This window comes from Cinclus cinclus, chromosome 25 (assembly GCF_963662255.1).
Source record: "Cinclus cinclus chromosome 25, bCinCin1.1, whole genome shotgun sequence".
Classification (NCBI taxonomy): domain Eukaryota; kingdom Metazoa; phylum Chordata; class Aves; order Passeriformes; family Cinclidae; genus Cinclus; species Cinclus cinclus.
The window spans coordinates 1,885,492-1,899,763 of record NC_085070.1 but is presented as its reverse complement, the minus strand read 5'-3'; the positions used below and the strand labels follow the sequence as shown (position 1 = coordinate 1,899,763).

Here is a 14,272-nt window from a genome sequence, read left to right as displayed (position 1 = left end):
TGCTCCAAGGCCCATCCAACCAGGGTCCCTGTGCAGTGCCCAGAGGAGAAGTCTGGGTGATTTTCCCATGAGTGGGATGCTGAGTGCAATGGGTGTGGAGAAAAGTGCCCGTGCACCCACAGACCCACCCACCTTGTCTGCAGCCACTGGGGCCCTGCAGCATTTCAAACCCTTTCAAATATTAAGTGAGGTGTGATTGTAATTTAATAAGATTGTAATTTAATATGGCATATCCCCCTTCCTTGGCCACTCCGGTTATGGCCTTGGTGATCAGAAGCTCTGGGAATGCTGGGCACGAGGGCTTGGTCACTTACTCTGGGCCTTTGATGAACGGGCAGAGGGAAGCAAGGAACACAAAAACACACCAACTCCCAGGCAGACATTTTTCAAAGCCACCAGAACTGCATGCTAAAATATATCCAGGTTTTATAGTGCCAGAAGAGGGAAAACAGCCCCTGCTCTGGCTTGGCCAGAGGCAGTGCCCATTAAATGGATCATTTGCCACTTCTCTCTCAAAGGTTGCCAATGAAATCATTGCCCTCAATCTCTGATCTGCTTCCCACAATCCAAAAATCCCTTCTGGCCTTTACAGCCTACGGACCTGTGAATATATTCCGCTGAATGGAAGTGGTAGGGACAGCGCTGGTGTCATGAAAGGGTGTTAAACTCCAAACATGCCTTTCCCTGGCCTTTCACCCAGGAACATGAACCTGTGCACATCCAGAAGCTTGACTGATCAAGCAAAGAAGCAATGGAGATCTAGCTGGAACAGAGACACCTTGCTCTCACTGCCTGGGGTGATTTCTCCTTCTGCTCAGCCAACCTGGGAGCAGCAAACAATTCCTGTGGCTCTTCCTCCCCTAAGACCTGAATTCCTGGACTCTATTATAGATGTGGCTTCCTCATGTTCAGATGAAATGGGGTGCACCCATTTATGAGCCCAGCTCTCCTCACTCCTTGGATGTGGCTGCAAATTTTATTTCACCTTCCCTTTTATCCTGCTAAGGATGTATCCCTGGGATGCATCCCTCTGGCATGGGAACAAGTCTGATCCCTGGGAAGTGAAGAGTTAGGGATAGGATTCCCTGGGGGCTCATGTGCATCAGTGATGTGGGACAAGTGGAAACAGCCTCAGATTTCATCAAAGGGAGATTTATATTGGATAGGAGATATTTCTTCACTAAATATGGGTCAGATATTTGAACAGACTGCCCAGGACAGTGGTGGAGTTCCCACCCCTGGATGTGGCAGTTGGGGACATGGGTTAGTGATGGCCTTGGGAGTGCAGGGGTAACAGTTGGACTCCATGATTTTAGAGGCTTTTCCCAACTGAATTGATTCTGTGATTCCACAACTTGCTGACCTTCATTCTGGGCTTCCTCCCCTGCCATAACCAACCACTCAGGGATGGCAGGGAATGTCTCTTGGCTCTTTCCTTGGGATTTGTTTTGGAGAAGTTGGATCTGTGTGATGAGCCCATGACTGACTGATGATGGAAGTGCTCCTGGCAATGAGTTGGTTCATCCAGCCACATCCACTGGGGCAGTGCAAGTGCAATGATTCTGCCAAGCCAAGCAAGGGCTGGCCAGCTGCTCATTCCTTCCTCCATTCCCCATCCCTTTGATAAGGCTTTCCCAGCTTTTGCTGCTTTTCCTGCTCTTTACCAGGCACCAAAGCAATGCTGAGCCACAAGGGAGCTGGTTCAAGAGGCTGAGCAAACTTCCAAACCATTTCCAGCAGGACATGGGGCATGTGCTCTTGAAGAACTTGACTCCCCTGTGGGAGCTGAGGCATCTCACGAATAAATCTGGTGAGATGCCAGCAGGTCCCCAAATAGTGCAGACAAGGCTCGAAAGGTAAAGAGCAGCAAAGCTCTGTGGAGCTTGAACTTCTCCCCACGTTTGTTCAAACAAACTGTGGGAATGTGTCTCCGTGGGAGGAATGCCTCCAAGTAAGGCAGGCAGGCCAAAGCACAGATGATGCACATTGTGATTTCCTCTTTCTCTCTCACAGCTCCTTGATATCAGGTGAAAATTCTCTGAACCTACCTGAACCCACAAAAATCTGCCACTTTTTCCATGAAGGCCAGCAACAAAACACCCAAAAGCTGTACCTGGGCATGTACGATCCTTGGAGACACCAGATTTACCAAAGGCCCTTGGGCTCTTCATCCACTTGTTTCCCTAAAGCTGGGTGGCAAATGCTTATCCCATGGAGAAGGCTGAAGGAACAGGACCAGGGATGTTTCCCTCTTGTTGTCCCTTTGTTTTCCCTGGGTAAAGCCAGGGGGAAGCCAGGGAGACTGCCTCCCAGCAGGTGTGTTCGAGCCCCAGTACCTTTAAAGAAAACCTCGTTAAGAAGCAGTTGAGTTTGGATTAATATTTGATGAGCGACAGTGAGCTGCTGTTCAGAGATAAAACAGTATTTACTGAGCAAGGGCTTTCCTGCTGGCCTGAGCTTACCGAGCCAACAAACAAAACAGTACTCCAGGGGCAAGCACGTGGAGGTGAGGACATGGGATGCTGTGGGATGTCTCTGAGCTTGGCACAACAGGACCAGGGGGATGCTGGGGCTCCAGCTCTGAGCTGCAGCTGCCACTCACAAAGCTGGGTGATGCAGGAGGATTTGGGCTTCAGCCCAGCAAGGGTGTGTGGAACTTGCTTGGACTGCACCTACTGTGAGCCCTGTTTGGCTATGGGATGGGAAGAAGTAGGGCAGCACCATCCCTTGGGTGGCTGACACATTAATGCCCCCCAGCTCCTCCTGCCCCCTGTTCCTGCTGCAGCACCTGCTGGATCTTCTGCAACATCCCTCAGCTATGAAGAGCTGTTTCTTGCTCACAGCTGCCGTGCTCAATACCTTGCAGCAGCTGGGAGGAATGTCTCCCTCTTCCCAGCTATGTCTGTGTGTATCTGTCAGTCCCACACCTTTCTTTGGAAGTGCTGTGGTCCCCAGAACTGCAGCTGGTGGCTCCACATGTCCCCCTCTGCCAGTAAAGATAACATTATTTGCAAAGGTCTCCGCCAGCCCTGGGGGTGAGAGCTCTGTGTGGATGCACAGAATGAGATTTGTATCACTGCCCTGCCTGCACCAACTCCCCATCGCTCCACAAAAATAATCATCAGCCCAGGAGCCCGAAAGGCTCAGGGACTCTGCCTCCTGCAATATTAAACCTTCCCATTTTCTTCTGCCACTTTAAAGATTCTCTTTCTTACTGTGAGTGATAAATAATAACAGCAAAAAAACACCCCACAGACACACAACAGACATCAAAAGCCACGAGAAGATTGGCAAATAGAGAGATCTGAAGGGAGCAAAGAGGAGGCCTGGTTGGGAGTCGGTTCACGTAGCCCTGACTTCTGTTGCTTTCCATTAATTTTACCCAACCTCGCAGGTAGCAGAACAACGGCGACAGCTAATTACTCTCCCTTTCCCTTTCCTGCCCATTTGCTTGCAGCAAAAGAAAGCCAGTAAATTCCCAGACTCCCTCCCCCCCATCCCAGACCTGTCCAGGATGCCACAGAGGTGTGTGGGAGGCAGGGTGTTGAGGTGGGATGTGCCCACAGGTGCAGTTTGCTGCTCCAGCCTGGCACTGGGATGCTCTGCCAGCTGGCAGAGACTGGCAGTGGCTCAAGGGAGGGGGAAAGGAAAGGTTAGTGTGGTCCCCTACCACCCTTGGGACACCAGGGAGCCTCTTTGGGCTTCCACGGTGCTGAAGCAGATGGGGACACATCCATGGAAGTGCTGCTGAGGAGCCCAGTGTTGCCTGTGTTGCACTGGCAACACCAATGAGTTTTGTGGTGGGCTGAGCTGCTCTTCAGCTCCACAGGGAACCTGACTGAGGTGGGATAAACCCAGGCCAGACGGGGTATAAGACCCTGCAGAAGCTGTAGGACGTGTCTGTGCAAAGCTTGCTTGATATGGAAGGAGGGAAAACATCCAAATGAGTAAACCCCTGCTGTCAGAGGGTTAATTCACCCCTGTGCCAGAACCCCCAGCTCAGCATCACTCTGACACCTCTCCAGCCTCTGCCCTCCACTCGCTTTTGGTGACACCGGCCTGTCCTGCGTCCAAAAGCGAGTGACAGCCCAGGTGACATCGTGGGCAAACAAACCTCCCTGGGGAAAATGCTGCTCCTCGCCAGGAAAGGCTGCTGCCAGCCAGGGGGGAGGGCTGGGATTTCAGCTGCAGCATCCTCAGCTAAGGAAAGGAGCAGAGGAGCTGTGCCTCCAGCACAGGACAGCCTGCCCCAGCCCTGCCTGCTTCCCAACATCATGAGATGCCAGCAGATCTTAAAGAGGGATTCTCACTTAGAAAATGCCACTGAGACCAAAGATTTTGTGAAAATCTGTCAGTTTTGAGAAAATGCCATTAACCCTCTGCATTCAGAAGAGAAAACAAAGTGCAGGCTGTAGCTTTCCACTCTGGCTCTGGGAGTGGATTGCTCTGAGGTCTCTTTTCCCACCAGGTCATTAAAATCGATCTGTGTGTGATTATATAAACAAGTACAAAGAAAACTTCCTAAGGAAAAAGCAGCTCAATTTCATCAAAACTATGTTCTCTATAGGGCCAGAGGGGGCTTTTTGTCCCTTGGGAAGTTGTGTTGAATTTTGTTTCTTTTCCCTTGCCCTCCTAACTAAAAGAATAAGAGATCTGGGTTAAAATCTTGGGTCAGCAGGGCCATGGAGGTTGTTTAGTGACTTCATCCTAACAAAGAGCCCAGTTCATGGATTCTTTCCAAGGGAACATATGTGGGTGAGATATTTGAACTCATGTGCTTTTTTTCCAAGGGAGAAAACCCAGGATGCAAACCCAATGCAAAACCTATGGCTCCTCAGAACCTCCAGCAAGGTGACAGCTTGCTGGTGTATTGGTAGGAGGGATGGCTGTGGATTTATGCCCACAAAAGGGGATTAAGGTGGTTTAAACATTCTTCCTTTGTATTCAGAGTTATTTACTGACAAACATATTGGATGGGGGTGGGGGGAGGGACTAAAAATAAATATTGTCTGAAGATCTGGGATCTCTGTCCAAGCATGAGGGAAGCCATAGGAGATACAGAAGAGTGGTCCTCATCCAAGGAGAAAAAAAATTATGGTTCCTATTTTTTTTTTAAGGTAGAATAAGTTAATTTTCACCAGTTGTGGGGTCCTGAGTGACCCTGGGGATGACACCAAGCTCATGTTCTGCCCTCTCAAACCTCCAGATGACTCAGTCCTGGGGCTTGACACATCCCATCCTTCTCTCCTGACCAGTGTTGAGGTGCAGGGGGTCCTTGCTTGGATGTCCCACTCCAGAGGGCTCCAAGCCTCAGAGATGAAACATCTGCCACTTTTACATAGTGAAGAGCTTTGGAATCTTATGGAAGGGAAACAAATCCCCTCTCCATCAATCAGAGCCTTTAAGCAGAAGGAAGCCCAGCGAGCACTGCTGAGTCCTGTTTGCTTGTCACAGTGGTAAGGAAAAAGCCTCGTGTGAAGTTTACTCAAGAAATGAAAAACCCAAAGTGATCGAATTTGTCATGCTCCTTTTCTTTCCTCACCCAAAACACTTTTTATGGGAAAGCATAGCCTGAAAAAAACCATGTAATTAATTTTAAGAGTAAAATCCATCATGAAATGAATCCCAAAGCCATTTGCAGCAAAGTAGAATAATGGAGACTCAGGGGACAGGAAGGGTGACAAGACCCATGGCCTCAGGATAGGTGAGAAGGAAGAAAGAGGGCAGAGGGGGGCATTTGCAGCCAGAGGGAACAGCAAAAACCTGCACTACCAAGGTGGCAGCAAAGATGGGAGGAGAGCATTGGGTCCACCTCTGCTTGGTAGAGAAAAGCAACTTGGCTTGGGTGGAAACAGCCAGGAGGAATCACAGAATGCCAAAATGGTTTGGGCTGGAAGAGACCTTAAAGCGCTTCTTATTCTACCCCTGCCACGGGCAGGGACAACTTCCACTATCCCAGGCTGCTCCAAGCCCTGTCCAGCCTGGCCTTGGACACTTCCAGGGATCCAGGGGCAGCCACAGCTTCTCTGGGCATCCTCTGCCTGGGCCTCCTCACCCTCACAGGGAAGAATTTCTTCCCAATATCCCATCTAGCCCTGCCCTCCAGCAGTGGGAAGCCATTTTCCCTTGTCCGAAGTCCCTGCCCAAGGAAGTGGAAACTTTAGACTGGAGCCTTCCAGGCTGCTCAGGGATGATCAGGAAGGTTTCTTTGTTGAGAAATAGGCTGATGGAGCAGGAGTTTTGCAAGGGTCTTGCTACTGTCTGGTTCCTTAAGCAGAGATGGTTGTTTTGCCTTGGACTGTACCAGAATCAATCCTGGAGTAAGAACCACGTGGGTCCTTCACCCAGCCTGCCACGCACTTTGTTTTCCTACCAGCTGTAAATATGAAACCAGGGCTATTTGTATCTTTGACATTAATTGACTTCTTGAATTAATAACTCTTCTGTGTAACTAGGAACACAATTATTGCTTTGTTGTGCTGATATCCAGCTGGAAGGAATAGTTCCTACCAGGAAACCTGATTGCACTAATTAAGCTGCACAAGCCTAACAGGAGGTGGGTCATGGTAACCTGTCCCTGGAGGTGCCTCCTGTGCTGTTACCCATGGATGGTTCTGCAGAGGCAGAACGGATGATGAGCCTGTGTGTGCATGCTCAGGCCTTCCAGGCAGGAGGGGTGAGTGGCTGATGGATGAGATGGGACAGAGATGTACCTGCTTACACAAAGCTCTTTTCTCCCCAAGTGTGCTGACAGCCTGCCCTGCTTCCCATACCCATAGTTTGTCTGCTCAGACAAAAAAACACTGTGAGAGGAGAGGCGTTTTCTGATGCAGGAGACCTCACACCCAAAGCCAAGAGCCCACGGCTGTGACTCCACTCAGTGCAGAGCATCTGCTCTCCTGCTCATCAATCCCTGGACGAGCACCCACGGAATCACAGAATTTCCTGAGCTGGGAGGGTCCCACAAGGATCATCGAGTGCAGCCCCTGTCCCTGCACAGACCTCCAGCAATCCCACCCTGTCCATCCCTGGCAGTGCTGTCCAAAGGCTCCTGGAGCTCTGGCAGCCTCAGGGCCGTGCCTGTTCCCTGGGGAGCCTGGACAGTGCCAGCACCCTCTGGGGGAAGAACCTTTCACTGAAATCCAACCTAAACCTCCCCGGCACAGCTCCAGCTGTTCCTTCAGGTCCTTACCCTGGTCACCAGAGGGAAGAGAGGACCCAGGGAGGCTCAGGGCTGGCAGGGACCCCATGCACCACCTGCACCCCAGGCCTCTCTTAGCAACAAGCTCACAACATATCCTTCTGCTCCAGATCTCCTCAAGCACCTGTACTCTGCTGTGAGCTCACTGTGGCCAGTGCAGGGGCACTGTGGCTAGCAGAAATGACCCCACCCACTCAGGGAGAATGTTCCACTCAAGGAGATCCCATCCCCTGTGCCCCCTCACGTCTCTGGCACCTGCACATCTGCTCTGGCCCCTCCTGAGCTCAGCTCCACCATGTTGGGCGCAGAGAGGCTTGTGGTGGTTGCTTAAGGGTTACACAGAAATGGTGATAGAGCTGCTTTGTTCAAATCATAGAAGAGTGTGCAAAAAAAAGAATTTTCCCATAATAGGCTTTTCACTCGGCGTGCATTGCCCAAACAGATGGCACTGCCAGCTCAGTGCCAGGCCTCTTAACCCACGCCAGGTGCCCATGAATCCTTGACCTGAAGCTGTTGCACGCAGCAGAACATGACAGCAGAAGAAGAGCCTCTTAACCTGCAACAGCATCATCAAGGCCAGAGGAGGCAGCAGAGTGGGGACAAGGACCCTGGCACAGCAGGGAGGAGGGGCTGGCTCCAGCCATGCATCCCTCAGCAGAGGAAGTGGGGACGAGCCACAGTGAGCACCAAGCAGTGAGAAACATGGCAGGAGGTAGAATGGCCACCAGAAACCACAGGCAGAGGTGCTGAGCTCTGCTGGGTCACCTGGGGGGGAAGTGTTTCAGGGGGAAGGCGAGATGCTCTCAGCAGAGGGCTGGACTGAGGTGCCAGGGGTGCCAGCAGTGCCACCTTACCTGTACTGGGTGACAGCAGGGTTGGCCTTGGCGGAGCAGTGGAACTTCACGGTGTTGTCCTCCAGCACTGGCTGTGGCTCCACGGACAGGTTCACCAGGGGTGGGTCTGCAAAGACAGACAGGACCATGAGGAACACAAACACACGGTGCAATATCCCCTGCCTGCTGCCTGCCAGCTTCTCAGCCTACAAAGCAAAGCTTGGCTGTAAGAAAGCCTGGCAAAAGCACTGAGACTCCTTGATATCACAGAATCCCAGAATGGTTTTGGTTGGAAGGAACCTTAAAGATGATCCAGTTCCACCCCCTGCCATGGGCAGGGACACCTTCCACTAGACCAAGTTGCTTCAAGTCCCGTCCAACCTGGCCTTGAACACTTCCAGCTTCTCTGGACAATCCGTGCCAGGGCCTCACCACCCTCACAGGGAAGAATTTCTTCCTGAAATCTCATCTAACCCTGCCCTCTGGCAGTGGGAAGCAGTTTTTCAGTTTAAAGCCATAGAATGGTTGTCAGACAGGCTGATGCCATGAACGCTGCTCTTCTCTTGAAGGGCTTCAGTGAATAAGACAGGAAGAGGAGCCACAGACACCATTTGAAGTAACGTTTCACTTGGAAAATGTGACTGCTGGCTCTGATTCTCATTTAAGGACATAAACTTGCCTGCTTTGAGACACTCCAGTTTAATATCTAGCTGTGTAACAATGATGTTTTGTCTATCCTCTAACTTTAAAGTGGCATTTCTGCTCTTTCATCAGCCTAATCATCTCTGCCAAGGCCTTACTGGTGTCACAGGCTGCGCCAGTCTTCCAAATGCTCCTCAGTTTCTCTCCTTCTCACGTGAGAAGCATCTAAATGCTTTAGCAGCAAATAAAATTTAGGAAGGAACCGATGAAAGCAGACAGGAAATGGGTGAAAGGTTCAGATGAAGAATATCTAGAGTTGTTTTAATTTTTCATGATGACTGAGGTGGGGTGTCAGGCCTTCAGCTTTAGGTTTTAAGCATGGGATTTCATTTGAGGGGTAAAAGCAGAAAGAAATGGCTTTGCAGAAGGTTTTTTTGGTGCCTGAAGAACCAGCTGTCCCCTGGCAGAGGGTATTGGGGCTCATCAACCCAGCTGAGGGGCTCTCTTGTCCTTGAGGTGGGACTCTGCAAAAACACACCCTAAAATAGGACATGTTACGTGTCCAGCTTTAGCTTCTGCCTCTCTCCTCTTCCAAGTGCTCCAGCAATGCCCTTCCCAGCTGGAAAATGGGGGAAAGCTGCAGGTGACAGGGGGGCAGAGCAGCTGGTCCAGGGCACCTCCCTTGGCCTCAGGTGTGCTGGGTAATCCCAGAGTGCTGGGCTGGGCTGGGGTCAGCGCTGCAGGGCTGGACACATCCCGGGGCTCGGGTTCCTGCAGGGAAGCTGCGGAGCCAGCCAAGCTCAAGGAGGGTCCTTGTGTTGGACAGGGATGGAATTTTCCCTGCTTTCATCTCCCTCCACCAGGCACAGTCAGGGTCCTGCTGGAGTGACCTGAAAAACCGTGCCTTTGCTGGAGGGTGTGGGCTCCGGCTGGGCGTACTGGTGTGGGAGCTACCTCCAAAGGAACCCTGCTGAATTCCAGGTGAGCAGCCTGGGGACAGCAGCGGAGCCTCGGCAGTGACCTTGGCTGGGCAGGAGGGGAGAAGGAAAGGCAGGATCCCTGCAGTGCTCCAGTGCCTCCTTCTCCTCCTCCCCGTGGCATTTACCCACCCGGAGCCTGGCTTTGTTGTGAGCAAAGCCACCTGCCTTCCTGATGGGAAATTATGACGGGGAAATTATAGGTATTTTCAATTTACCCTAATTTCATTTTAAAATGTGCAATTCAAATGACAATAAAGATGGGCGCAGTTGGGAATATAAATGAGCTTCCCTGACATAGCAGCCCAGAGATGTATAGCGGGCTCCTAATTCATTCCCAGGCATCCTGACACTTCCCTATTGTTAGACAACAACAGCTAATCACCTTCCTTTGTTAAGTATGAATCACACTTCTCTTTAGTAGCTTCCCCATTGTTTGATGGGTTAGGAGCTGTGCCTACGATTTACGGAGAGGAGCCTCTTTGTATTAAAATGAGCACGGCTCCCTCCTGCACTCAAAATAATAATAAAAAAAATAAATTTAAAAAGACAAAAAAAAAAAAAAGAAAAAAGAGAGAGCAAAGGAAATGAATTAAAGTCTTTGATCTCGCCTTTCAGAAATGGGATTGCGCTTTCGAGTATTGAGGGTGCCGCGGGTAGCGTGGGCTTCTGTGTACCAGTGTGTTTCGGGGCATTTTAAAGGGAAAAAAGACACAAATTGTAACTCATCAGGATGTAATTCCACTCGGTTACAATTATAATTCCTGCCTGGCTTCTTGTAATGAATTTGAATGATGGAATGAGATAGAGCCAGCCCACAGGCAGCGGGAGGAGAGGATGCTGAGTGCTGCTGCAGGTGCTGTGTGGCACCGGGACGGGCACCGGGACCAGCATCACTCCTCACCAGCCCCACAGCCCGGGGGGCACCTTGGCAAACCCCTCAGCTCCCCCTGTTCCCACTCAGCCCTTCAGGAATGGCTGCAGGCTGAGCTCCATGAGCTGCAGGCACTGTGCTGACTCTGCCCTGCCAGGTGTGGATCCCGCTCCGTGCTCCTCTCCCCTGTGGACAAGCCCTTCCAAGCCTCTTCACTAAGGCTAAGATGCCACTTCAGCCCTGGGCTTTCCACTCCCCAGTGGGAGGCACAAAAGGGAATCAAACACTGCCAAGCTCCAAGGATAAACACATCAGGAGACTCTCCAGCACAGCAATGTGCCCCCTCATCACCCTCCACTTCCCTCCTCCTCCCACCTCCTACAAAAACATACAGAACCAGCCAAATCCCTTCTTGCCATGACAGAAAAAGGTGTAAAAATGAGCAACTGCACATGTGCGTGCAAAGGTTTGGAGCAAATGGCTTTGGATAAGCAATAACCCTGCTCCTCCCCATCCTGGCATGCTGGGTGTGCATTTCCATGGAGCCACTGGGCTCCGGCAGTATAAATAGTTTATGGCATATCAAACTATTAAACATGATTTTAATCCCACTTGTGATGTTCGATGCATAACTCACAGGAGGCTGACTTTGATGTGGCTGGTGGAACGGAAATCACATTGAACAGATGTTCCAGCTGGAGCTGCTTAGTGTTTCCATTACAGACCCTGCACTGGGGCTTTTTCCAGCTCTTTCTGCCAACACCCCTTTTTTATCTATTTGGAAGGGGAGGGTTTTATGACTCAGCTCTTTCATTGCTGGTATGATGGTCAAGCATGAGATTGATGTGACCTCAACTTCAATTTTCCAACAGCTGAAAGATGATAATCTCTCCCACCATGCACACACACCCTTCCTAGGAATAAACTCCATCCTGGTGTTTCTCTGCTGCCTGTGAGCATTGCTGACGTTCTTTTGAGTTGCAGAAAAAATGAAAGAAAGCAGCAGGAGTGATTTACCAGGCTGCTGCTTCCTGGGAAGGATTAATTTTTTGGATCCCTGGGATAATTTTGCAAGGCCATCTCTCAAACCATGTGGATGGGTGATGCTTGCTATGGTGTAAATTCAACCTGCACTGCTGGAGTGGAGAGTGCAGGGTCCAGGAGGATGCTGCAGCTCATGCCAGGCTGGGAAGAGCTCCCCAGCCAACACCTGCTGCCTGCTTTTCCTTATTCTTGCAGAAACCACTTCTTTCTTTCCCTAAGGTGCTGCTTCTCTGCTAGACATTGGAAGAAGACCCACAAGCAGGATTTACCAAGACAATTCCCTAGGCAAAAAATGAGTGGCCCAGATATTTTTTGCTTAAGTAAAGCACCTTTAGCTCTTAGCAAAGTGAATGTAGCTGGTTGTCTGCAAGGCTGGGAATGAAACCTCATGAGCTAAAGCTGGGTTAATAGTTGCACCTGAAGATCTTAGAGGTCTTTTCCAACCTTAACGATTCCATGATTCTGTTACTAGATGCAGCTATAACAGGTTTTTGCATCCAGGTCAAAATCCATCCCACCTCAGCTTGGTTAATCCATCTTAGTATTTTTCTATCCCATCACCCATCCAGCTTTAGGAAATTGATATCCTCATTAGCCTCCATTATGAACAACATACTTTTAGTAGCTGGGTAGGATATTATTGTTATTATATTCACAGCATGGAGTATTTAATAGCTCAGAGTGGAAATTGGTGCTCTTTATCTGGTTTTTCTCTTTCCCAAGGAGATTCCATGTGGCTTGGGGATTCAGCTCACGTCTCCAGCCCACACTGTACTGCCCAGTGTAATGATGTCTCTGCTCCGTGTTGTTTGTGTGAGTGTGTCTCCAGCTATTGTAGCTGTTTGCTGGCTGTGAAATAACCCAAGCTATTATCTCATTTTATCTGCCCAGTTCTGTCAGGACATGCAGCCAGTGACCCAAGAGCGTGGTAATCTTCCGGCAGCAAAAGCTGCGAGTCTTAAATGGTGAATTTTCTGCTGCGCTTGAGTTTGTTCAGTTGGGTTTGCCAGTTTTAATTGGTCTCTGGAAAGCAGCTGGCATGCTAATATTGAACATCCTGCTTTTGCAAGTTGTAGGTAAATACAGCTGCAGGAACTGGGCGTGTGAATGGAGCGTGGCTGGAAGGGGTCAGGAGGAGCCCAAGAGCGATGGCTACAGAAGAGGAGGAGGGAAGAGGCCTGTGAAATGTGTATTTTGGACAATGGCAGATTTTGCTTTGTGGATTTACAGTAAGGGGTGAATGGTACAGCTCTGAACACAGCCCTGTCCCCTGAGGTGGTGACTGGTGCTGGCTTTGTGTCACGGGAGGGACACTGTCCTGGTCAGGTGTCTCACAGAAAACATCACTGAACTGCCTGCAAGACTGGAAACACACAATTCTGCACCAGAAATCCTAACGGGACGTATCTCTGCTGCTGGCCATGCTCAGAGAGGTTGCTTGCTCACTCAAAACCCTTTGGGATCCAGCCCTGCTTCAAAGACCCCGAGGATCAGGGCACAGTTGGGCCACCCAGATCATGGCAGCTGGTGCTGCTTTTGCTCAAATCCACAGACACAGGAGGATATCCCTATAGTGTGGGCATTCCTTGGTGCCCCAGGAAGCTCGAGGTCATGAAATCTCCTGGCTGTGCCTTCACTCTGTTGATACACCAGTAAATCCCAGTGAAGAGAAACCCCCACCCCCAGCACGCTGCTCCTGACTGGAGTCAGAGCGCTGCAGACAGCCCTAGGGCAGCAATGGAGAGGGCAGAGAGGCTGGGGTGTCCCAGCAGCCAGAGGTGGCTCAGCCAGCTGTGTACTCACGCTGGATGTCAATGGTGACAGAAGTCTCCTTCCCGCTGGGAATGGCTTTGTTGGTGGCACGGCACACGATGCTCTCCCCGTTCTCGATGTCGGAGGGGGAGATGAACAGCGTGCTCATGATGCTCTCCCTCTTGCCATCACGGAGGAGTGTCTGTGAGGAGGAAACAGGGATGAGGAAAGGACTTTCCTACTGGACAGGTCCCCAGGATCAATAAGAGCTTCTCAGCTAAGCAGCTTCCTGTAATAACAGCTCCTCTGGCTGGAATCTGCCAAAAGCCTTACGGGAATAACAAAGACAAATTTCACTGCACTTCTCTGGGAATTGGGCTCTTAACTCCCATCTGCTTCCCTGCAGCCCTGCTGTGCCTGGGCTGGGGAGGAAAGCTCCAGTGAGACATGTCAGCGACCACCCCCAGAAAGAGGGAGCCAGAGGCAAATGCCTTTTTGTCACCCTGCTGTCATCTTCTGCCAGGTGAGTGCACAAAGCTGCCTGGGCACTTCCCATAGCCATGAGTGGTGATGCCAGCTGCCAGCAGCATGGATGGACCCTGGCCATGGATCCTTGGCTGCCATGCTGTGTTCTAGCCCAGCCTGTGGTAAATCATCACCTCTCAGGTGTTCACTGATGGAGGCCAGAGATCCAGATCCTGGGGGAAGCAGCTCTGCCTGCTTAGCCTTGGCACCATGCTCCTTCCCTGGATTTATCTGGCTCCTGCTCCTTTTCTGGGAGCGCAGGAGCCTGGGAGAGCTTCCTTACCATCCCCTAATCCTCCTGCAAGCTCTTACAGAGGTCGTGTCACCCCGTAACCCTGACTTTGATAAATTGAGACCTCAGAGCTCTCAAGATGTTGTGTGATTTTTCAGCCTTTTAATCATCCTCCAACCTCTGACCTCTCTC

The 14,272-nt window shown here is 50.7% G+C and overlaps 1 protein-coding gene across 1 annotated transcript in view; it reads right to left on the bottom strand.

Moving 5' to 3' along the window:
• Positions 1-14,272, bottom strand: part of KIRREL3 (kirre like nephrin family adhesion molecule 3) — a 138,808-nt gene that overhangs the window by 39,835 nt on the left and 84,701 nt on the right. The window contains exons 7-8 of the mRNA XM_062508538.1: positions 13,375-13,525; positions 8,056-8,161 (exon numbers count right to left, since the gene is read on the bottom strand). Of these exons, the coding sequence (XP_062364522.1) occupies positions 8,056-8,161; positions 13,375-13,525 (257 nt within the window). The remainder of the gene's footprint in view (positions 1-8,055; positions 8,162-13,374; positions 13,526-14,272) is intronic.